At 46.2% G+C, this 26,556-nt stretch overlaps 1 protein-coding gene across 8 annotated transcripts in view; it reads right to left on the bottom strand.

The window, feature by feature from the left end:
• The window catches only part of LOC147697946 (betaine-homocysteine S-methyltransferase-like), a 381,692-nt gene that overhangs the window by 129,876 nt on the left and 225,260 nt on the right, over nucleotides 1-26,556 (bottom strand). Inside the window, exon 7 of one of the 8 annotated variants that reach the window (XM_086934651.1) lies at nucleotides 621-767. The exons of the other annotated variants lie outside the window; for them this stretch is intronic. Within the exon in view, the coding sequence (XP_086790777.1) occupies nucleotides 749-767 (19 nt within the window). The 3' untranslated portion in view covers nucleotides 621-748. Of the gene's footprint in view, nucleotides 1-620; nucleotides 768-26,556 lie in introns of those variants that run through there. 8 annotated transcript variants of the gene reach the window in all.

The following is a 26,556-nucleotide window of genomic DNA, read 5'->3' on the forward strand; positions in this document are numbered from 1 at the left end:
TTATAGTACGTGGTATAAACAGAGAGAAAATTAATTTCTACCATCTTCTTTAAACTATCGTAAATGGGAATGTTAACAGGGATAGCGCTTATAAACCCAACTAATTTTTTATTTAAGGTTACACAAACTCCACAGTGCTACTGAGGAAGCCAACCTAGAGGCTGCAGCGCCCACTGCAGAAACTCTGGTGAATAATCAAATCTGAACATCTTGTCGTCGTCTTCTACATAATCTTCATTTAACAATGTGTACAATTCTTTTAGCACTTCAGCATTGTTCAAACCCACAGTGTACCACATACAACCCTGCGGCAAAGAGTAAGACTCTTGACGGATATTCTCTATATCTGGTTCAATTGCACCATGAGAAGTTATAACTTCATTAAGTTTGGGTACAGGCTGTGTATCCCAAAACTGGTATTTACGCTTGCTTGCCTCATCAAGATTCTTAGCTGGACCCCGGCATGCAGAAAGCAGCTCCATTGCTCTTTGTATATCTTGAAGTTTTTGTTTGGGAATGGCTGGGTTTTTGGAAGGCTGGTCCAGTTTAAGATCCGGAGAGTCAGAGGCAGAATGAGACTTTGTGCCCCCGGAATGTGGCTTTTCTTTTTTCCACTTCTGTTTTCTTTTTGGCTCCCAAATCACCTGCAGGACTTCTCTTGCCATGCTCCGTCTCGTCCTCGTTGTCCCTGTCGATTACACAGGTGTCCTGGTCGTCCAGCTCCAGGCTCTACTGGCTGTCCGCGGACTCACTGTCCTCCGCCATCGCTGGGAAGAGAAGGCACAGGTTTTTTTTCTTACGTGAGCAGCCAGTGAGAGGGGACTAGACTAGGGTGGTTTTTGTGTAGATTGATTATATTGGCAATTGAGTTAGATGAGAATTATTGTTTGTTAATAACCTTACGTACCTTTTTAGGTCTCGTAGAGAGACCTTTTGCCATCCATCCACAAAGCTGACTTTTTATGATTAAGTTTCCCAACAGTTCACGTGAAATCACGTGACCACAAGCTCCTTCGTGCACGAGCTTGGATTTCCCCACAGGCTTCCCCCTGCCAGCAGCATTTGCCACATCAAAGGCTTCAGCTGCCCCGCCCCCTGCCGTCACTTATTCACGGCCGCGCCTCGCATTTCCCCACAGGCTTCCCCCTGCCAGCAGCATTTGCCACATCAAAGGCTTCAGCTGCCCCGCCATCCGCCGTCACTTATTCACGGCTGCAGGCCGTGCCTTGTTTAAGCAGGGAGGTAGTGCTTTTTTGAAGAAAAAAAGACGTGACAACAATAAAACCTTTTGAGTAAAGGACGGTTTTTCATGCCAGATTTTGGGAATGCAGAGGATTTCTTTTGTGATGGCATGCAATTTGAGGATGCAAGACTGTAGGAAAAAAGCTTCAAACATTATGTGAACATTGTGCTATTTTAGGTATTTCTGATATGATCATTTCCCGGCCTCTTTTTTTTCTTTCTGAAGAATTGTAGTCCGAAATCACATCCTAATATTGACACGAGTAGACAATTAAAGTGAGTTTAAACACTGATAACACTGCACATTGTTATAGCGCTGACCGCCCTCTTGACTCTACAATATTAATGCGTGTCATTTGCGTCTGCTGGTATGCCTTGTTTTTTTCGCAGGTTGATGTAGCGCGAAAATGACTTGAAGTTATTGGAGCTGTATGTGAGCACCAGTTACATTAGATTCGTAGTACGCTTTCTTTTCTAGTTAAGCAAGCGTCTCAAAACTAAAACAACGAGTCCGAGCAGGTTCATGTCATATGCTTATGGCATCTCTGTACAGGAGTATAAGGCTTGAAGTACCTTCAGCAGGAATTGACGTATTTGAAGCGCATGCCTTCCTCCACACCTATTCAACTCCGTCTACTCAAGACTTCTCCGGTGCTTGATGCTCACAGTTCTTCTTTCGCAGCCTCCGCGCCGCAGGCTGTTTACTGCCGGATATTAGTTATTAAACCTCCACATCCTTGGATCTTTGAACGCGCTCACCTGGGCACACGGATTCAGTCCGTCTGCCTCATCCTCACCTCTCTGAGGCAGAACTACCGCGTTTTCTGCAGACTGCCTTTGGCATGGATGCAGGGAGGAATGTTTGATTACAGTGTAACCGGGTTGGTGGTGCACTCCAGATAAACATACACCTCAGACACAAAATTCCCATTCGGGCTTTCATTTTAGATTCTTGCAGCGCTGTAGGGGTCTGCTCCTTGGTGTACTTCCTGGTGGACTTTCAAGTTTTAAGTGCCTGTCGGGCACAGGTTGCTCTTTTATAACTTTCTTGGATTTTTTTGCACTTAGAAACAGGACGTTAACTGTCCATGTCCGAAAATACATGGTCAGTAACAAGGCCTACTAGTGGGAGGAAAATGTATTTCATGAGGTGATAATAATATTAGTCTAATAGAACTGTATAGACAAGTTTTGATCCCCTGTGTTTTGTTAGTTTGATTTAGCTAGCGGTTCCCACTGCAGAACATGGATGTCAATACTGCAAATTATTACCAGTCATTCTCCTGCCTAATACACAGGGCCGCTCCAATTATGCAATTGTTTTAGCTGCTGCAATTTTTGCATGATTACTATTTTGCTGCTTTTGCCACATACTCCGTTGTCTTCTGCGTAATCTGCAGATTGTAACGGGAAAAACATTTTTTCTCTTCAAACTGCTCAAATGTTACTGAAATGCAGCTACACGTGTTGCTGCAGTGGAAGGCCCTTTGCAAAGTAGGACTGGTCACCTTTCGGAGGATTCTGGCTATATTTGGGTGTTAAACCATTACTAATAATGTACAAGCAATGCCCATAGAGAGTTACCTTGTTCAACAATGGCAAACTAATTAAGTAACACCATCACAAAAAGAGCTGCATTGTGCCACATAATTTGCCTTTTCTTACCACATATTTGACTCAACCCTGCCACATAATGTGACCCTCTCTTGCCGCATAATTCCAGTGTGCCTGTTGATGAGTAAGTTACCTTGTGTTCAATAAAAATACAACTATAGTGTTAGTGAGCCTTTCTACTAGGCCTCCATGGAGAGTATGTCAGACTTTTGCTCATGTACTGTAGTGTTTTCATAGGAATCATGTATCGACCAGTGGTGGAATTTCTCACTGTGTAGTAAAATGCATGGCCACCCTCCTCTTGGGTGATTTTAACATCTGCCACCCGAAGGTCAGTGTTCCTGACACCACTTTTGTCTACAACAAATGGACATCTACCAGCCAGTTGCCAGTTAGTTGTATTTTGTTTTTTAATTGGTCCATTATTTTCCTTTCTACGGACCTCTTTCCCGTGCCCTCAGCACTAGCGCCCCCACTCCCTGCTTCTGGACTCTAGAAACTTTGAGGTCAGTGATTTCCACAAACCCGAGAGGGCAGAGCAAGGCGAAGCCATGCCGTCTCGAAAATAAAAAATCCACATAATATTGTTCGACAGAGGCATCTGCTGCATGCATTTCTGTGCGCGCAGATGGTTTCACACCCTTGCGTTCAGGTAGACGCCTGGGAAAGGACATGCGGCTCCTTCCCTCGCCGCGCCCCCCTTGCCAGTTAGAGCTGTGGTGTGAAGAGACTCCCGGGGTGCAGGTATTTGCATACCGAGTGTGCCAAAAGGTGACAACGTTGCCGCCCACGGTGCAGATGCCCGCACAGGGACCCTCCCCGAGAGAGCACATAACCCAGGGGTTTCATCGTAAAGTCATGCACGGGTCACGGGGCTGCAGGCAACCAAAACCGCATGCCTAGCCTTGGTGCATCGAGGCACTTAGTCCCTGCCCTGAAACAGTGGCGTAAGCATGATGGCGCCCTCCTGCAGAATGTGATGAGGGCCCCCTGACTATTGCCACTCTGGAAACATACTTACTCCTGCCCATGACATGAGAATATCTGTGAATGTTTCTCTCCTATGAAACCGTCTGCAAGGGATTTACATATAACAACAAACTTGCAAGCTTGTGGCCATTCATCAACTTTTGCTAGTAAGACATACCTGGTTTCAGATGTAGGTTGCCAATGTTCACGTATTTCTTTGCACGTGAACATTCCTACGTAAAGGGGGTGTCTCTATGTTACGCTGGCTACAACGTTTGTCATGAATTGAAGTATAAACGAACAAGATCAGTAAATAGAACTAGGTGACAGCCTTCCCTCGGTCAATTGTTTGCAGCAAAGTCGACAGGAAGACTTTACATTTACAACAATGTGCTCAGAGCATTGACTGGGGCACAACGTTTTAATTAACGTTATCAGTGTTTTACCTATTTTAAGTTCAGTTCCAAACACAATGTATTTTGTTGGTGTTTGACATAATCAGTAGCAGAATTTCGTCGAATAAATGATAAAATATTGAAAATTGTGACAGGGAAAACCAAAAAAGCTATTTATTTTTTCTGTTGGAAGAAGGCTGCCAGAAATAGATATAGCATGATATGCGACTGTGTGGAAGATACTCAAAGGAAAATTGATAAATAATGCATTAAGGATAGTGAAGAGCAGTTTTCCAGTATATGTGTTTGAGGAAAGGAACAGAGAAGTATACCGTGCTGAGCAGGCTAGATGGGCACCATATATAAAATATGGCACGTGCTGATTATGTCATCACCAAGCAAGCACTGTATATGCTATGTTTGCTTGACACTAAAAATGAAGAGTGTTGGGTCATGCGCTAAACTGAGTGAGGTATGTCTTTTGTCAGTTTTGTTCTCAAGGCATGACCTTGAGTGCAAATCTTCTTGCATACACTGCCACCTAAGCGGCAATAGCCTAATATGTAACTTTTGCAGAAATTGCCATATATTGCATCTTGTAGTCCCTCCATTTCGCCATGCTCTGCCTAGCTCCTTGCACGCCCCTCGCCTCCCCCTCAGCTCTCCCGTATTACAGCTGGTTCACACCTTCAGCTGTCACCCCCTCCCTCCACTCCACAACCAGGCTCCATTTCAAAGGCAGCCAATTACTGTTTGCATCTTTCCGTGGTACCGAAAGAGAGACATGCAAACACACACACACACATAGACACGCGCGCTCTCTCTCTCGTTGCCTCCCCATCCTCTCTCTCACACCGAGATTCATATAGGCACAAAACACAGACTCAAATACGGGCAGCCACAAATCAGTGCAAACAGATGATAAAAACAAAATAAAGATAAAGACACAAAATGCACAAGGAAAAATAAATAATCACAGGGCAATGTAAATAGGTGATACACAAACACACACACATTACATACTCGAAATAAACAAACAAAATGAAATAGGCAGGGACAGAACAGATTGTAGCTGGCTTCAATATTTGTCACCCCATCCAACAGCCCTCACGCACCCTTCCTTCCAAGCATCCAGCATGTCTATGTTGGCACTGACATGAGCTCATATCACAGTTCATGTGCAACAGTGTTTGAGGGGTATTTTGATATTTCCTAGAAAATGTAATAACATTTCACTTTGTGCCTCCATCGGTCCTTGGGGTCCAAGAAGACCGTATACACACAGCTCACATACCTCTAATTAAACCCTATCTCAAGTCCACAGATGCAGCAGTGCACTGTACAATCATTACACGCAGGAGGCAGCAAGGGCAGCCGAGAGTGCACGTTTCTCATGCATGCAGGAAACTCATAGCATCAGTTTCACTCACAGGGTACTGAGGTTCACTCTCACACAAGAGGTAACGTTCTCTGTCTTCACTTGCCAGGGCAGAAGTACCTACTCACAGCACCACTCAGCACCACCACAGCTTCACTCAGCACCACACCAGCATCACTCAGCACCACCGCAGCACCACTCAGCACCACCACAGCACCACTCAGCACCACCACAGCATCACTCAGCACCACCACAGCACCACCACAGCAACACTCAGCACCACCACAGCACCACCACAGCACCACCACAGCACCACCACAGAACCACTCAGCACCACCAGAACATCACCCAGCACCACCACAGCATCACCACAGCACCACCACAGCATCACTCAGCACCACCACAGCACCACTCAGCACCACTCAGCGCAACCACAGCATCACTCAGCGCAACCACAGCATCACTCAGCGCAACCACAGCATCACTCAGCGCAACCACAGCATCACTCAGAGCAACCACAGCATCACTGGTTCAAATATGTTCTCTCAATGTTTCAAGCTTTATTACAAAAATGACAAAAAAGATGTTAAAATTTCACTTCTGTTCTTGGATTTTCGTCACAATAAAATACACTGAACATAATCTTCACAAAAGTTAGTTACAAAAGTTTAAGCTATTGCCATTATAAATTACAATCACTTTTATTCAAGTATTAATTATTTAAAAAAAATAAAAGCCATTGTTATTTGTAATATCAATACATGTAAGTCACATAAATACAAAACATGTTGCATTACAAATGCTATAGGTGTCACATTTGCGAAAGTTGTAAATGACAAAGCTATTAATTTAGATATTTTCAAGAACAACACATAAATAAAAAAATTGTCATTTACAAGACCAATAGCTCAAAATTTCCTAATGCGAGACCTATTGCATTGCAAATGCTTGTTGTTACATGTAGTGGTCACATCGGTTTGACCTTAAAGGAAATTTATTGGGTGGTCCGGAGAGGCCTAAGATCCCGGAATAAGCCCAAGGGTGGGTCCTAGTGTGGCTTACACTAAGTATTGCATTGTCTACTGTTGATAAAAGTATTGAGCAATAGTCCTATTGTCAGTATTGCACAGGGAACTTTGGAGTTAATGCAGTAGAAGCTTATTTGGGTACCTTTAGAAAGCGCATCTGGAGAAGGCCCAAAAGTTTTTACTTGAAGGAGAGTAGAATCCCGCTGGTCGGAGATTTTACTAGTAGCGAAAGTATTCTTTGAGAGTTTGTATCTATCTTCTTTTAATGGAGCAGACAAGCTGGAATGTCTATGTGTTCTAACCTTCTTTGTCTAAAAGGTTTGTAAATAGTTGCCGAATAATGTATATGGAAAAGTGCAAATATAAATATTCTCTTTGTTCTAGGTCCTCATAATTTGAATATTTAATCTTTATCTTTTGCTAAATTTGTGTTAAATTCTCTGGTCTGTCGGAGGACCTGCCGTAATATGGGCCAAAACTTAGGCATATAAATGGAGAGAGAGATATAATAGGGAAATAGGCAAACTGATTATAGTGCTTGGTGTAAATAGTTATATTCACTGCTTTGGATATCAGAAACCTTCTTTCCCTGCTGTGCCGTGCGCTATCACTGTTTTAGGATTTTGTTAAAAAAACTACTTGTTATAAATTTGATTGGCGGCCATCATTTTTTAAAGGAGCTGTCCGTATAACTTTTAATAAATTTATAACAGTGGCAGCCAATAATGTTTCTGAGCAGTAGGGTGGGTCACACACGTGTACACACGTACACACACACACATACTCTCTCCCATCCACATGCACACTTACTCACACGGTCCATTCACAAGTGCACACACATACAGCCACCATTCACAATCACATACACATGCACACACCCATTCACCACATGCATGCATGCACACACACATACATACATAAACACACGCACCCAAAAATTAAACAAACGTACCGGGCGACTGCAATGAAAGCGTGGGGAAGGAGGGAAGTATTGGTGGTTCCTGAAGGTTTTGAGAAATGGACTGCTGGAAAATCCTGCGACCTCCTCTCATTGGCTGACCTTGTCATGGGTCAGCCAAAAATAGGAGGAGCTTCTCTTACTGGTTAAAGAGTGGGATGGGGTCAGTGAGACTTGCTGACCCCACCTCACTCTGTGATGAGGTGTCACTGATGGACAGTGAGGCCTAGGTACTTCAGTCTTAAAACTAAGCACCCAAGTCCGAGTCCGTTGGTAACAAACCCTCTTATCATGAGAGGGAGGACCTTAGAGCACTTGCCAGGCTGAGGAGATTACTCCCTCAGAACTGTGAAATCTTCAGCCCAGCAAAGTTCTTCTCAAGCAGCTAGGCACCTGCGCATTTAGCACATGTGCAGTGCCTGAATGTCTGACCCAAAAATGAAGAGTTTCTGTCAGGCCAACTTTTGCTCAGCCTGACAGACACTCATCATGCTTTGAAAAAACGATGGGGGCAGGACCCCTCCACCCTTAATGATGGGCTGTGCCTATTTCACAGGAATCTCTAAGTGCAAATTATGGATATGCCAGGGGATTGAGTTTTTTACTCCATCGCCCTGATGGAGTAAATACTGTACTGAGCACTTTAAATCAGGCTCTGATTCTTTCAATTTTTTGAGAGGCTTCTACCTTCCCAATATGTATTAGTAGATATGTATAATTGGTTAAATCCACGGGGTCCGGTTTGAGGATATCGCTAGGTGCAGAGCTGGTGTTTGGCGTTGCGGGCGGTGTGCCATTGTCGCCACCACCCCCCTCCCGAGACCCATGAGGTGTGGATCTTTTAACTAACAAACCACAGGTTCCTCATAAACTGTGTGAACCACCACTTTTTCTGGTTTGTTTTTTGCACAAATTTTTACACCTTACTTTTAACTTTCACGTCCTCTGGCAAGGGTGGGCCTTAGCGCGCCCACACCACCGAGGTACACAACTACAGGGTCCTGATGAAAGCCCAGTAAAATCAATTCACATAAGGGCAGAAACATGTTGACCCCACTCTAAAGGGGAAAGCACCCAACACATTAGTTGGTAAATTTCCCTACACATACATTTTAATCAATGCCCAGCTAACCACAGAATAAAGATTTTTGTTTGGTATAGCTTGTTGGCATTTTTTAAACCCACTTTTTTGCACATTATTGTCACAAAAAACCCAGCTCCGCAGTAACCTGGCGTTGTAGCACACCAGGGAGGCATTCGGCTTCTCCTGGTGGGCCCGATGATGAAGCATGTCACCACCCAGGGTGGTGAGTGAGGGCTTCTTAAGAAATCCCTAAGTGACTCCCTCATAGGTTGATTTCATTTTCTTCTTCTCAATCCTGTGCTGGATGTATTTTTTCCTCTGTGGACACTCTTTTGTTGTTTATAATAGATATGTATAATGACATAATGTGAAAAGGCAGACCAGGCATACATTTTTTTCTTTTTCTTTCCCTAAAGCCCCACCCAGATTGGGGATGATCCATTCCCCTTTTGATCCCGGATGGAGTTACTCCGGCCCTTGAATGAAGTAAACTCAAACTTTTTCCAGCATGGGAAATGGTTGTGCAGGAGGCTGTGAATGGCCACAAGGTGAGTTAGTGTTAGTTTGTGAATTACGAGGTAAACCACACCCTGATCTGTCCACTGTCCTCATTTTGTGTGCTGTTAACAGCTATGCAATTCCATGCAGTAGTGCCGGAGAATTATAGGACAGTAAAACCATTTATATTTGATACATATCATTTGTCAATAGCTATCAGGATCTGTAAATTAGACCCTGAACAATTAGGAGTGACACAAGTATTTTAGCACCTAAATTACTATTAGGTGTGAAAATAGACACATTTACGAGAGCAAATTATGGTCAGTAATTCTCATAGTGGGGTTCTGACCTTGTGCATACATAACTGACACTGGGTTGAGAGAGCAAGATAAAATGGAGAGTTAGACAGACAACAAGAGAAAATACATTGTGGGTATTCACTATGCTTTGGCAGGCCCCTTCGTAGCCAAGATGTACACAATGTAGCTTTCAGAAGTTGTAAACACCTAAGCACGTTTGGAAGTCTGTACTGTAACCGATTCAGAGGCTACTCCTAGAATACTTAGGGCCTTAATATCCGCCGTACTCATGGTGGTGGTTCGACCACTGCCACCCCTGTGGGTCTGCCTGCAGTATTTCGAGTGTGGCGGTCAGACCGCCATGTCTGCCAGGATCAAGGTTTCCACAGTAGTGGCGCAGAAATATACTGGCAGTGCTGCTACAGCAACACTGAGCATATTCCGAGTTGCTTTTCCAACTCCCATTTCATGGCGGTGAGTACGCTATGAAAAGGGTGACAGAGATGCAACTCTGCCGCTTCTGGGCCTGGGGGTGCAAGAGGGGTGGGCACATGTGCCCCCCTGGAAAGGTACCCCCGTTCCTGCAAAGTTTGCCACACCATGCGGGAACGTGCTGCAGGCGCAGTCACAGCAATGCTATATGGTATAGGCTCTCCTATGAGCGTAACATACCACTGACGGACACCACTGCAGCACCGCCCTCCCACACAAGATTACACATGTAATCTGGTGGGAGGGTGCACAATAGGCTTGGCGGTTCTCCTATGAGCCCATTGGTGGCAGTCTCTGAGGATGATCGCCAAACTCGTAATAAGGTCAATAAAAGATCAACACAAATATTCATGAAAACCAGATGTAATGTGTGTAAATGTCTGCCTTTGAAACCGACACTGAATCCCCACCAAAGCTGTAACATTCCATCAAAAGGATTAGAGGGTAAAATGGAGCAGGTAAAGAGTACAGTAGGATCATTGAATCTATAGAGGTGAACCTTCAAAGTGTGGGGATGCTGTAAAGCAAATCTTCCTCGTCCATGGACACGAGATTGAAAATTAATCGCCCTCTTGTTGCCCAAGGGTGAAGGGGGAAAATACATCACTCCCTTTGCATTGCTAAATAGCAGGGTTGACTGTATACTAAACCCCCAAACCTTGTCCAAGTGCTGAGGGGAAGAATTACACTCTCCACCCTTTTTTTGCCCACTGAAAAGCAGGGGAATACTTGCCTCCATTGCTTCCTTAAAGGCAAGGAAGAAGTTACAAGGAACTTCTTAATCCTGCCCACCTTGCCCCAAAGGCGGGTGGGAGACGAATGACACCCCTCCACCTCCCACTACTTTGCTTAATGGCGAGGGGGGCTAAAAAACATAAGAGCAGGTATGCTGACAACCACACCAGTGCTCTGTTCCCAACTGGGAAGTGGGGGCAGGAATTGTTTGCAACTGATCTGTTTCATGCAATAGGCAATAGAGCTGTGGGCCAGGGTACCACCAATCCAATTCCCCGTTGGCGCCGAAGGCCTAATATAAAGACCTCTGCTATGGATAGTGGTATTACAGGCCTCTACTCCCCAGCCTTGGTTAAGAGGAAGGGGATTAGCACTCTGAGAGACAGTTTTTTTAATGGAATTCTATGATTGAGTGCTGTAAAGAAAGCTCCCTCCAGATCCATGGGCTCAATTAGGTTTGAAATTCTTAAAACAAGAGGCAATGGCAAATTCAGGAGGTCTAATTCATATGTATACTTACAAGCCAGGCCAATGCTACATACTGGGACCAAATGAAGAGGCAGCATGGTCATGGCAGGGTGGCACACAGAGGGGCTGCAGGTGGGCAGATACACACACAGGAGCTAGTGGACATAGTGGAAAAGAGGGTGGACACATAGAGGCTTCAGGGAAAAATAGAGCTGTTGCAGAGGTGAGGCTGGCTACCACAAACTGGAGATGTAGGGAAATTGGCCACACAGGAGGGCAGAAGGGGCAGCACACTGGGATTGTAGTGGAGCATTCACACAATCAACATCATACACCAATAGACTCACCGTAATATATCGACACAGCCTCCTTCATAGACCGACACAGCCACCATTACAGACATCACAGCAATTATAAAAGGATAACATAGCTACCATCATAGGTCAACCAGCCACCTTCATATGCCAATATACCCACCACTTCATATCAACATATCAATCATCATGCAGTCCAAAGACATAGTAGGCAAATGATTTCAGCAACATACATCTACATAAAATCTTTATGCCAGCACGCCCACCATCAAACAGCAACAAACCCACCTTCATACATCAAAGCACCAGCCTTTATACATCCAAAGAAGCAACATTATCGGACAGATTAGTATGTCGGTCGGAAAGCACCCGTCTTGGTTTAAACTCTAACCGCCTTATTACCAAGAAGGCGGTCGGAGTTTAAATTGGCCTGTCGTTCCGGCTGGCTTCCGAAGGGGTCAAGGAACCTGTCGGCCAGTCGGGGGTCATTCATAATTCCTTCAGGATGGCGTTTACACCATCTGGATTATGATGTTGGTTTCAGACAGGCTTTCCATGTTGGGCTTTCTGAAATGGAAATCTGGCAGGGCCCCGTCCCTCAGAGACCTTCGGTTGGTGGGCACATATGGTGCCCCACTGTACATTCCTACACCACGTGGCACGCAGTGCAGGAATTCACAGACACTGCCAATTCTCTATGGAAGCTTGTGCTGCGGACGGTTTACAATTGCAGCAAAAGCTCCCATAGAGGAATGGGATTTTGTGACCGCACCATGTGCGATTGGTTGCTTCTCAATAGGGGGTGCGGAACCGCTGACCTATGGTCGGTCAGTTCTCACACAGACGGTGTCCCGACATCGTAATAGGCCCCTATCTGTCAACAAAATCACCATTATGCACCAACACACACATCTTCATAAGTCCATACAACTAAAAGCATATGCTGACACACCAACCATCATATGTTCAAACAACCAACATCATACACACATAATAACTACCATATATCAACACAATCAACATCCCATGCAATAAACATCCTCCATCATACATCAACACAATTAGCAAATAAACACAACTATCGTCATAAGCCAACACACTCATTCTGCTGGGACTGAAAAGTCCACTGCATGGTGACGGATGTGCACCCCTTGCACTTGGAGACACCGCTTCATGGATATTTGGATGCATGGTACTGGTTTTTGGTCATGGGAGAACACAGATTAGATGTATGTGTGCCATGACTTAGACCTGTCTCTTGGTAATGTGACTTGTTAGACCACAAGGGATGTACCAAGAGTTACCCTCTTAGTCGTAGAGGGCTAATGCCTTTGCCAGGAGTTAAGAGGCACAAGCACAGTAGTGACAACCTACCCATTTTGTGTTTAGTAAGAATCAGTAGAAGGAGCAGGCCATTTTACCTGGGTCACAGGAGTGGTGCATACGGGCCCACTCATGCACAGTTCTGTTGCTGTGCACTTAACTCTCCCTTGGCCTACATGTTGACTGTATGCAGCGTGGGATCCTTGTTTGTGCGTACTGGGGTGGATGTTTGCGTGGTATATAACATGGAGGCCTGTGGGTTTCATTTTTGAATCCCTTGGCCTGGGAAAGCAAGTGGGCATGAGGACTGCAAACCGCAAACAGGCGATGCAGATTGCAGGCAGACATTCCTGAGAACTGGGATAGGAGCAAACACACCAGAGGAAGGGGAGCAGAACATCCTCTGTACACTTCAAATGCCTCTAATTCCTGGAAGGGTTACTGGTCAGTGGGGCCTCAGGTCACTCTAAAGTGAAAAGGTGGGTCTAATGTGGTTGTCACAGTTCGATCAAAGATTTGTGGCAGAGGGGAAGACTTAGGTTTGTGTGAGGCTTATTTTAGTGTGATCCCTGATAACTCCCTTGGCCTGTGCTGTGAGTTAAGTTAAATTGGAGCTGCTCCTGCTGCGGCAGATTTTCCCTTTGACTAAGGGCAGGACAGATACGAGAGCACTTGACCCCCACAACATAAATTTCAAAGGACTAGAAAGTGAATTACATCTGTGTCTGGATAATGACTATAAAAGCGGGAGTATGAATCTCACAAGGTGATCATCAGTGTAGACAAGATCACAATGATTTCAAGATGCTACAAATAGGACCGGGGGACAAGTTCTCCTAGTCTCCCAGCTGGGTGAGGGGCCATCACCCATGAAGCAAAGAACACTTCCCCTGTACCTGGAGCCCACGCATGCATGTTTGCCAAGACCAGTGTGTTCTCTGAGAAGAAAGAGAGAACCTAGATCGAGAAAGGCCCAGCTTGGATCCTGGCAAGTGGATCCTAGTGGGCAAACTGTGAGGTGCCCAGTACAGTTGGAACCGTTGTTGCAGGAGACAGACATCCACCCTCTTCCAGAGGTCGAGACACCCTGGTAGGCCATTGTGAAGTTTGGGGATGTTGCCTGTGCCACCTGTATGGTTGGAGGGGGCACTAGGACCGTTAGGGTCGCCGCACGTAGGAACTGTCACCTATACCTGTAATGGTATTCAGACAAAATATTGAACAAAAAATATATTAACACTTAACTATTGTTGTCTTCAATATCATTGTCAAAAATATTGTTTAGTATTTAATATTGATGTATTTAATATCAATGTAGGTATTGTTGTTTGTAATATCATTTTTAGTGATAGTATGTAATATATTGTATTTTTGTTTTTATATTTTTTATTCATAGTAATTGTTTATCTTTTTTAAGTATATTTTTAATAAGAATTATTTTCTGTAATTTAATTTGTTGTATTTCTATATTTAGTATAAATATATTTTTAGGTTTATAGGGGATAAGGGTGGGAAGTATTTAAAAAAGAATGGATTAGTGTATATATTTTAATGTTTATTTTTAAATAAAAGAAAAATTTGGAGCGGGATGTTGGGTTAGTAGGGGAAAAGGGTTTTTGGATGTATATTTATTAAATTTAATAAATTAAATTTAGGATTGCTTTTGGAATGGGGTGTTGAATTAATATTGGCTACATGTATGGATATTTTTATGGAATGATTACAGTAATTTTAATAAATTGTTTTCAAATTTTAAATTAAAATGTTTTATATTTATACAAAACAATTAAAAAAATTAAAATTAAAAATGCATTGTAAATTATACAAAAACGTAAATACATGTATTTAAAAAATAGTGGTATGTGCTATTTGATGATACATTATTAATATTAGTGTATAAACATTTTTTAAAGTCAAATAAAGTAGTTTTGAACGTTAAAAAAATGGGAAAAAATATTTAAAATGTTTAATATGATAGCAAATTTGAACAATATTTATTTTGCTAGAAAAAAGTATGCAAATATTTTGATACTTTTTTTATAAATAGGAAAAATATTTAAAAGAATATTAAGACTGCTGTTTTTATATAAATGTATTTTTTTAAATAAATAGTATGTTCTATATATTCAAAAAGTTTGCAAACTATATTGTTCATAATTATGAACATAATTGTATTTACATTTGGACTATGTTTTTAAATACTGTACTGTGTTAAATATGTTCATATATAAATATTGGATCCAATTTTGTATGAAATATATTTTAAAAGTTATATGGGTAATAAACATTTCAAAATATGAAGTTTAATTTAATTTGCAATAAATATGTTTTATTACATGTTTATAAAGATGCTTATTCACTTTGTTGATATTGTGGAAGTAAAGGTAAAAGTTAACTTATTAGTGTGCTATATTTCGGGATTCTTCTTTTGTAGTAGTGGGTGTATTGTAATTTTTTATCTATTGAGGGGCCGATTCCGTCCTGCGTCCGAAAGCCCTCCGACTGAGCCGCATTTGGGGTGTTTTGCGACAGATCCGGACTCCTGAAGTCCGACCGAGCGAGTACGATTCAGCCGTATGCTGTCGGACACGGTTCGGTCGGACTCCCATAGAAGTCAATGGGAGCTGGTCGTACGACATGTACATGGGCTCCCATTGACTGAATGGGTATGTCGCGGTCAAGTGCACCCCCTCCAGTGGGTACGCATCGGTGCCATCCGCACCATACATGCCTGTGTTGGGGAGACCCTGTGTACGAGTTGTAAGGCTGCGGGAAACAGGGGGACCGACGCGGAACCCTAAAGTCCAACTACGGGAGCTATTGCGAGCTGGACGCTCCAACTCGATCCGGCTGTCCAAATTGAGCATCGCAGTAGCTCGGTCGGGAAACGTCTCCATTGCGTGCCACAGTTTTGATTTTGACCGAGCCTTACAGAGCGGTTCAGACCCGGAAACAATTCGGATGGAGATTTCGCGCTTGTTCGCATCGTAGTTCGACGTCCGGACCCGTGTACGACTTGGGTGGAAATTCAGCCTCGGAATCGGATCCGCTAATGCCGAACCCGATTCGGTGCCCTACCGACCGAGATCGGAATCGTCCCCTTAGTGTCCAACACCTTTATTGTCATAAGTTATATTGGAGTGGGAATGCCGAATGTTACCTCTTCAGTGTCCAGCACCTTATCTGAGTTAAGTTAGATTGGAGTGGGAATAGTAAATGTTGCCGTTGAAAAGGTCAATGTTACCCCTTTGGTGTCCAACACCTTCCCTGGGTATAATTATGAGTTTGGCGGCGCGGGAGCAGGACTGCCCCACATACCCATTGTTGAACCACCCTCCTTTCTGGCGGGCGGGTCTTTGGTGTTCCCACAAGGGAGTCTATGGAATGGGCACCACAATGGAAATGCCAAAATTAGTACCTGCATGGCATGGACTGCTGCAGTGTATGCTGTGCAGGTACTGGGATGCATGCAGACAGGGGGCACAACATGTGCCCCCCCGTATACACCCCATGGCACAGAGGCACAAGGGCGTTTTCTCACTGCCACACGTTTCATGGCGGTTACACCACTATGAAAGGTGTGAAGATGAGGAAACTTGTAATATGCTTGGTGGTGCCGGAGTGACCCCACCAAGCATATTGCGACCTCAAGACTGCCACGCCACCCCCAGGGAGGGAAGCACGACCGCCTAAGTCATAATAGGGTGGTCGGAAAACCGCCACGTATAAATGGGGTAGCCAATTCTACGGGGGGTAGCATGGAGCCGAGCGGGCAGGCAAAACTCCTGAGGACATGTGTGAAGCATTCACGCAGTACACACAGATGACACACCAGGCACAGCACAAAAAGAGACACAACACCGGTTTTGGTTGAAAAGAATAACTTTTGTATTATCTCAAATATGCAAAAAAAAGCACAGTAATCACATAATGCACCAACTGGCGCCAGGGCAATATATATACACAGGGATTATTTACATGGGTAAGGGAAAAAGAAGAAAAAGGTAAGTCCATTAGTTTCCAGGCTGTAGGGAGGAAAAAAACCCACAAAGCAACCTCAGTTAGCATGAACTCATTCGGCCAGTAACACTGTGCGCATAACCATGGCCCAAAATCATGGGTATAACCTCAGGCAGGTAAGTACACCATAGGCCTAGAACATCAGTAATATAAACATGAGGGGAGGAAACACTAGGCATCAAACTTTGGGCAGGTCAGCATGAAACAAAACATTAGGAGTGAAAGCACATCATGCATGGATCAGCATAAAATCAAACATTAGGGGTAAGAGCACAGTATGACTGGCATTAGCAAAAATCGTAATTAACATTAGACGCCCATCATATAGGCCGAACACAGGGCCTGAAAACCTTATCACGAACCCCAGGCCCACAGTGCATAACAACATGGGTGCAAGTTACCTCGACCTAAAGTAGACACTGCATGAACATCCTGGTGGGCATAGTGGGGGCGTAAACCTGCTTAACCTCATGCGACAGGCCTTCGGGGCATAGCTGCACTCCTATTTCAACTTTACGTATGTCCACCAGCATTAGGCCTAGGGTCTCCTCCAGTATCATGGGCATCCCGAGCTCCAGTGAATTACCCTCGGGGGTATCACGGTCACAGGTCGCTTCCGGGGTCTACAACAGTGTTAATTGGAGCAGTCTCCTCCAAATAGTCTGGCCCTACGTTGCAGGTGCCCGCTGCCAGTCGGGGCACCTAAACGGGCAATACTGTTCCTGGGGGCTGGCACCGACCCTGTGCCCGACACACCCCCAACCCACTACACAGTTGAGCCCACACTCACCGGGCTCCGGGCTCTCCCGCTCTTACCTGCGGGCACTACGGGGACTTTCATGTGATGCTTGGGAGGGGGCAGGCACAGACACCGTGCCTCGACGCTCTCTCCCCTGCTCTTCTCCTGCTGAGATTGAGGGGCTCTCAGCAGTGCACGAGAGCCCCGTCCGGCACTTCCCCCGGCTTCGCCCGGTCCCCGCCTCCCTCACGGGGACCTGGGTCTTCGAGGCAGCCTCGGCGGAGCTGCCGGGCCAGCGCGGGGTAGGCTCCCGCCTGGTTCCTTGTTCTACACGGGGCTCCCTCGTTGCCACGGGAGCCCCGCAACGCCACCTCCTCCTTCCGGCTACGGGCCTTCCGAGTCTCTCGTCCGGCGTCGGAAGCCAATTCGGGCGCGGCTCCTGGGGAGCGCAGCTCCAACCACCTATCAGGGCGCACCTCCCCGTGGGTGTGGTGGCAGGGCCAATCTGGGCACGGCGGGCTGGGGGTGTGGCCGGTGACGTGGCTGGCGCCCCAGCCACGTGACACTGCCCTTCTCCGCTTCGCTAGGCCTGGCATGGGCCTCCTCGATGCCCCAGCGGCTCTTCTCTTCACCCGGGTCCCGCTCCGAGGGGCCCGGGACTTCGCAACCTTCACGGGGGGCTCTTTCCTCCCCCAGGGAGCCCCGCAGTTGACTCGCAGTGCTTCCCCAGAGGTCCCCGGACCGCAGTGGTGAGTTTCTGCGCCAATTCCGCGGGGTAGGCACCCGCTCATAGCTTATTCAAACAACTGGGTAGGCACCCGCGACAGGGGCGCTACAATGCGGGGTAGGCACCCGTGACAGTATTACTTGGTCCAAGAGCACCAAAATGGGGGGTAGGCACCCGCGGCGCTTTTCAAACAGACAGTTCCTTGTTGGCCACACAGCGCTTAGCAGGCACCGGCAGTCTAGTGCTTGACAGGCTCAGCGCTTCTTGGCACAGCGCCCCCAGCACCCAGCGCTTTGGGATTGCACAGTTCTTTTAACACAGTGCTGTAGGACTCTGCAGCATAGCGCTTAACAGGCAGCATTTCTTCCCAGCCCTGAAAAGCAGCGCTTCGAGTAGCACAGTGCAAGGGGGGCAGACAGTCCCCACGGCAAGCCTCAGGGGCTCCAGGGTAATGCTTCTCACCTCCTGGGGGGGTCCAGTCCAAGGTGCTCCTTCCTTTCCAGGCGCTTTTAGATATAGCGCTCGTGCGGCGCAAGGTCCCCGCAGCCTCAGGGACCTAGGCTGGCACTCCCTCCTCAGGGGCCAGGGAACAGAGCAGCAGGCACTACTGGGCCAGGTCAGCAGTTAGTGGGAACTCATCAAAACAGGGCGGTAGGCTTCCTCCATCCTCCACTGTAGCGTGGCCCTCCTCCTATACAGCAGCCTGAACTCGTGCAGTGGGGCTTCCACTAGTCCTGGGGACAGCAGAGGGGTTCTATTAAGGTGCAGGGTCCAGCACACAGGCCCAAGTAGGTCCATAAGTTTCCAGGCTGTAGGGAGGAAAAAAAACCAAAGCAACCTCAGTTAGCATGAACTCATTAGGCCAGTAACTCTGTGCGCATAACCATGGCCCAAAAACCATGGGCATAACCTCAGGCAGGTAAGTACACCATAGGCCTAGAACATCAGTAATATAAACATGAGGGGAAGAAACACTAGGCATCAAACTTTGGGCAGGTCAGCATGAAACAAAACATTAGTAGTGAAAGCACATCATGCACGGCTTCAGCATAAAATCAAACATTAGGGGTAAGAGCACAGTATGACTGGCATTAGCATAAATCGTAATTAACATTAGACCCCATCATATAGGCCGAACACAGGGCCTGAAAACCTTATCACGTACCCCAGGCCCACAGTGCATAACAACATGGGTGCAAGTTACCTCGACTTAACCTTATGCGACAGGCCTTCGGGGCATAGCTGCACTCCTATTTCAACTTTAGGTATGTCCACCAGCATTAGGCCTAGGGTCTCCTCCAGTATCATGGGCATCCCGAGCTCCAGTGAATTACCCTGGGGGGTATCACGTCACAGGTCGCTTCCGGGGTCTACAACAGTGGTAATTGGAGCAGTCTCCTCCAAATAGTCTGGCCCTACGTTGCAGGTGCCCGCTGCCAGTCGGGACACCTGAACGGGCAATACTATTCCTGGGGGCTGGCACCGACCCTGCGCCCCGACACACCCCCAACCCACTACACAGTTGAGTCCACATTCACCGGGCTCCGGGCTCTCCCGCTCTCACCTGCGGGCACTACGGGGACTTTCATGTGATGCTTGGGAGGCAGCGGGCACAGACACCGTGCCTCGACACTCCCTCCCCGCTCTTCTCCTGCTGAGATTGCGGGGCTCCCAGCAGCGCACGAGAGCCCCGTCCGGCACTTCCTCCGGCTTTGCCCGGCCCCGCCTCCCTCACGGGGACCTGGGTCTTTGAGGCAGCCTCGGCGGGGCTGCCGGGCCAGCGCGGGGTAGGCTCCCGCCTGGTTCCTTGTTCTACACGGGGCTCCCTCGTTGCCACGGGAGCCCCGCAACGCCACCTCCTCCTTCCTGCTCCGGGCCTTCCGGGTCTCTCGCCCGGCGCGGTAGCCAATTCGGGCGCGGTTCCTGGGGGGCGCGGCTCCAACCACCTATCAGGGCGCACCTCCCCGTGGGCGCAGTGGCAGGGCCAATCTGGGCACGACGGGCTGGGGGCGTGGCCGGTGACGTTGCTGGGGCCCCAGCCACGTGACACTGCCCTTCTCCGCTTCGCTAGGCCTGGCATGGGCCTCCTCGATGCCGCGGCGGCTCTTCTCTTCACCCGGGTCCCGCTCTGAGGGGCCCGGGACTTTGCGACCTTCACGGGGGGCTCTTTCCTCCCCCACGGAGCCCCGCAGTTGACTCGCAGTGCTTCCCCAGAGGTCCCCGGACCGCAGTGGTGAGTTTATGCGGCAATTCAGCGGGATGGGCACCCGCTCATAACTTATTCAAACCACTGGGTAGGCACCCGCGACAGGGGCGCTACAACGCGAGGTAGGCACCCGCCACAGTATTACTTGGTCCAAGAGCACCAAAACGCGGGGTAGGCACCCGCGGCGCTTTTCAAACAGACAGTTCCTTGTCGGCCACACAGCGCTTAGCAGGCACCGGCAGTCTAGCGCTTGACAGGCTCAGCTCTTCTTGGCACAGCGCCCCCAGCGCTTTGGGATTGCACAGTTCTTTTAACACAGTGCTGTAGGACTCTGCAGCATAGTGCTTAACAGGCAGCATTTCTTCCCAGCCCTGACAAGCAGCGCTTCGAGTAGCACTGCGCAAGGGGGCAGACAGTCCCCACGGCAAGCCTCAGGGGCCCCAGGGTAATGCTTCTCACCTCCTGGGGGGGTCCAGTCCAAGGTGCTCCTTCCTTTCCAGGCGCTTTTAGATATAGCGCTCGTGCGGCGCAAGGTCCCCGCAGCCTCAGGGACCTAGGCTGGCACTCCCTCCTCAGGGGCCAGGGAACAGAGCATCAGGCACTACTGGGCCAGGTCAGCAGTTAGTGGGAACTCATCAAAACAGGGCGGTAGGCTTACACCATCCTCCACTGTAGCGTGGGCCTCCTCCTATACAGCAGCCTGAACTCGTGCAGTGGGGCTTCCACTAGTCCTGGGGACAGCAGAGGGGTTCTAGTAAGGTGCAGGGTCCAGCACACAGGCCCAAGTGGCGGTATCCCCTGGCAGCAGGTCCCCTCACATTCTTGTCCCTGCTCTGTCTCAGCACATGGTGTCACAGCCCCCTTATTTATATGCCCCTCGCCCCCTCCTACCAGACAGTGCCAGAAGCTTCTGGAATCCTTTGGGGTACTGGTTCTAACTGGCTCAGGGGAGGAGTAGAGCACCCTGGGTGCCAGGCTTTCCCTCCAAATGCTGGTATGGCTGGGTACCGAACATCTAGACCGCTAACCCACTGCAGTCAGGTGGCACAACACAAAGCCATGACATCCATTTTAAATGCAGCATTTCACCAGGGTGCATTTCCACAATGGGGGCAAAATAAGTGCACACACCATTGCGTTACAATTTCACATTACACAGGGCATCTCATACCACACATGGCCTATACAACGTACTTTACCATGGGGGAGACATCCTAAAATAGGGGGGTGAAAAGCGAAAATTTTGGGGGGAAAATGGGCCAAGTCCAATAGACCCTTAAGCTATGTTGGAATGGGAATAGTATATTTAACCCTTTTTGTGTTGAAAAGCTTCCCTGAGATAAGTTTTGTCGCAGGGTCATGTTCCTTCTTTACTGTCCAGCACCTTCTCTGAGTTAAGTTAGATTGGATTGGGAATAGTAAATGTTGCCCCTTTAGTGACCAACACCTTCCCTGAATTTATGTTATCTCGTAGATGGAATAGTATTTTAACCCTTTTAAGTACCAAAACGTTCTTTGAGGTAAGTTGTATTGCAGTGGGTATAGAGAATTGTATTTATTAAGCGCCAGGTGCATAAAGAGACCATTTTGTGATTTCCTAATTCCGGATCTTCGTGATTCGCAATTAGTAAATCACAAAACGGAATGCATGAAAGTGTGTGGAACACTTTTAGCGATTCCTAGAGGATCGCAAATTACCTACATCATCAATATTAATGAGGTAGGTCGCAATTTGCGACACCCTAGGAATCATAAAAAGCACAGCGATGGTGGCCTACTGGGCTCAGCAGACCACCATGTCTGTGATTACTTTTAAATGAAGCCATTTTTATTTTAATGCAGCCCGTTTTCCTTAAAATAAAATGGGATGCATTTCAAAAACGAAAATGAAAAGTTTACTTTTCATTTTCTAAGAGGAGGCAGTGGTAAGTGGGATCACTGCCTGCTCTTAAAACATGATTTTACAAAGGGGAAGGAGTCCCTTGAGGACATCTTTCCATTTGCAAATGGGTTACCACCTACTTGAAGTAGGTGGTAAAATGCAAATATATTGCGACCGCATTCATGGTCACAAAACATTCATGCATACTGTTAGGATTCGCTATTTGGAAAGGATGCCCTAAACACGCTCCTTCCAAATAGCGAATCGCAAACCCATTTTGCGATTCGGTAACAGGTTACCGAATCGCAAAATTGTGTTTGTTCATCGGAAAAGTATTTTTTGCTCTCGCAAACGGGCGGGTTCTGTGATTCGGCCCGTTTGCAAAGAGAAAAATGCTTGATGCATCTGGCTATTAGTGCTATAGATATGTGCTTACTTTGTAGTAAAGTGGGACTAGTATGTGTTTTGTTTGTAGCATTAAATAATTCCTGAAAGTAGTTTTTGCATTGGCATGGTATAAAAGATTTAACATTTTCAATTCATTATTATTTTAACATTAATAAGTATTAGAAGAACATAATACACAAATGATTTTTTTATTTCTTTTATTTTGAAAAAAAAACACTTATTGCAACCTTTCCATATTTTTTTTACATATATCTATAAGGAACAAAAATTGTAATTTTTTTTATTTATTACACAACTGTCTTTATATTTGTTAAACAAATACAAAACATACATCTTCAATAATATTCATTTTCATATTATTTTAAAGATTGTACTTTTATATGTTACATACATTTTCATGCTATTATTTAAAACATATATTGTATATATATTACATAATTGTATCCATGGTATACAACTATTTAATATATATTTTACCAATTTTTATGTAATTTTTTAATGTTGTAGATGTGTTATATTTTTAAACATTTGTAAACCTTGTAATAAACCTTTTTTTTTTATTTCGGCAATTTTTACCATTTAATCCTATGAGGAGATAGTCTTTTTTTACTTTTATTAGGCAGCCATTTTTTTTCTACGGCTAAGTAAATTTAGTAGTTTATTGGTGTTCTTTTGGGGTGGTTTGTGGAAGAAAGACGTTGTGGTTGGGTGCTGCTGTTCATCAATAAAGGTAAGTACATTTTAATCGAGTTTTAAGGTGTTTGTAAGGTAGGGGGGAGGTAGGAAGGTTTTGTATATGACACGTATGGTGTGATTGGTAAGTTTATTGAGTATTTTTGGATGCTATTTGAGTTTGCGTAGTTTTATTATGCGTTTTAAGGAGTAAAGTGGTTGTTTAATGTAAGTTCTGTGTAGTGTATGTATTGCGCACTAGTTTGTGTAGATTAATATTACGTAAGTATATGTTTGGGAATGTAGGGTCTCATTACGATACCGGATGGACCAACCATCTGACTGCTGGGGCTGCAATCCGATTCCGACCGATGAGGCAGGGAACTAGTTTTCGACTCATTTCATGCATGCAGCTTAATCCCCAAACACGGCGGTCAGAAAGCCATCGGAATGGAGCGCAGCGGTCGGAAAAAAATGGTCATGTATTGCAGTGGTCTAAATGATTGTGCAATGGATTGTGGAGCTCTCAAATTTCCCGGCATGGTGCACAGCGGTCGCCGAACACCTGACATGGAGTGCGGCAGTCACTAAGCTCTGTCCATGGACCACAGCGGTCGCAAAGCGTGTCCATTGGATGATTTAAAAAAAGCACAGCTGATGGCCTATCCCAAAGTGCAAACACCTACAATTCAAAGTACAAAGCACACCCCACCCCAGACCATGATCATTTGGCACTACACTCCAGCACAGTGAGATATAATTTGTTGAGAAGGCACCCCTGATATCCCAATTTCATCACACACTCCACACACGTTTTATGTGCTTATCACTTTGTCATTCCTTGGTCTGATCACATTGTTCGTCTCCTTCACTGTTACATACCTTACTGATTTTTTTGCACAACGTTACTAGTCAAAAATGCAAGTTTTTCAGACACTGATTTGACAGTGCTGGTGGATGAAATCATTAGAGTAGTGCCACAAATCTTTGGATCCTAATTCAAACAAACATCTCTCAATCGAAGAAATGAAATGAAATGTGGGACCGTATAGTCAACAAGGTGAATGTTGTTGGTACCACTGTTTGCACAAAGGAGGACATCAGGAAGAGGTGGCACGACCTGAAGATGAGGGTAAAGAAACTGGCCCTCAGGAACCACCTTGCGGCACTCAAGACTAGCAGTGGTTCTCCCTGACAACCATTAGAACTCACACGCTGAGAGGAGAAGAAGCACGCCATCCTGCCTTCAGAGGGCTTGATCGGAATAGCTGGGGGATTGGAGACCCCTAAGTAACACCTCAACAACTGTCACAACATATCTATGTTCAAATGCACACAGCAGCACTTTTGCCATAGTAATGTCCATCTGCTGTACAAACCTACTTTAGGCCCTGTTGTTTCTACACTAAGCAAGATGTACTAGTGCTGTTTATACATACCCACTTGTCAGCCATCTTGCAGCAGAAGAGTAGACCATATGCGGGTAGTCATTGCTCAAGTCTAAGGGGATAGGAGACTGAAGTGACTGCATCTACCATGAAGCCCTGTTGTTTCAACACCAAACAAGATGCCCCAGTGTCCTTCCTCTATACTTACTTGTCAGCCATCTTGCAGCTGAAGTGTAGCTCACATTCAGGTAGCCATTAAGGGATGAGAGGCTGAAGTGACTACATCTACCATGAGGTCCTGTTCTTTCAACACCAAACAAGATGTCCATGTGGCTTTCCTCTATACCTACTTGTCAGCCATCTTGCAGGTGAATTGTAGCTCACATGCAGGTAGCCATTGCTCAAGTCTGGGGGATGGGAGACTGCAGTGATTACATCTACCATGAGCCCCTATTGTTTCCATACCAAATAAGATGCCCCGGTGCCCTTCCTCCATACCCACTTGTCAGCCATCTTGCAGCAGAATTGTACTTCACATGCAGGTAGCCATTGCTCAGGTCTGGGGCATGAAAGTGTGGACTCACTACATCTAACATGAGGCCTGTTGTTTCAACATCAAACAAGATGTACTAGTGCTGTTTGCCCATACTCACTTGTCAGGATGACATGGTGAAGGTACTTACAACAAACCAATACAACGAGACTAGCGGGGAAGCCATACACTTGACACCAAACACAGTCCCCTATACCAATCTATTATGTGAACATATGTCAAGATCTTCCTCCACAAACATACTGTGCACAGATTGTTGAACAACTGTACATACCAAACAGGTAGCCTGCAACAAACTGGTCACATCATCACAACTGCAGTCACTGTAAAAGGCTAAGCAATGACAGCGCACATCATACTTACACTCATGAGAAGAAGTTGTTGATGACCACTTGACGCATGTCAACTCCTCCCTCTTCACCACTATCATTATCATTTGTCATTTCAGGATCCTCATCCGGTGGCACCTGCTGGTCTCCATCCTCTGCTATGAGAGGGATGTTCCGTTGCAGTGTGAGGTTGTGCAGCAAACAGCAGGTGACGGTGATCTGGCACACCTTCCCGGGTGAGTAGAGGAGGGCTCACATAGACCGGTCCAGACATCTGAATCTGGCTTTCAGGAGCCCAAAGGCCTGCTCCACTGGCCCCTGTGTCCCCCCTGGCATTATTGGAATCCTCAGAAGTGGCACAAAGCATGGGCGATTGGGATATGCTGAGTCTACTAGATGGAAGACAGAGAGAAATGCTACACATTTTCACACACTTCTTGATCATGTGACATGACATCACACACAGAAAGATTGGACACATCAAAGTCACCAACAAGCCAGGCCCTCTCCGGTAGAACTTGTGACATCAGTTGTGGTATGGTGCTGTCCCGCAATATGAAGGTGTCATGGGCAGACCCGGATCTTCTGGCACAGATATGTGAGATGTATAAGTCTGCTCAACAAACCACTTGTACGTTGATAGAATGGAAGTGCTTCCTGTTCCTATAGACCTGTTCATTGGCCTGTGGTGCCACCAACGTGATATGTCTGTCATCTATCGATCCTATCACATGTGGGATGCGACCTAATCCATAAAAGTCTCCCTTCACATTGGCCAAACCTTCACGCCTGGGGAACTGAATATAGCTATCCATGTGCCTCACCATCACTG

The sequence above is a fragment of the Lissotriton vulgaris genome, chromosome 8 (genome assembly GCF_964263255.1).
Source record: "Lissotriton vulgaris chromosome 8, aLisVul1.2, whole genome shotgun sequence".
NCBI classification, from domain to species: Eukaryota; Metazoa; Chordata; class Amphibia; order Caudata; family Salamandridae; genus Lissotriton; species Lissotriton vulgaris.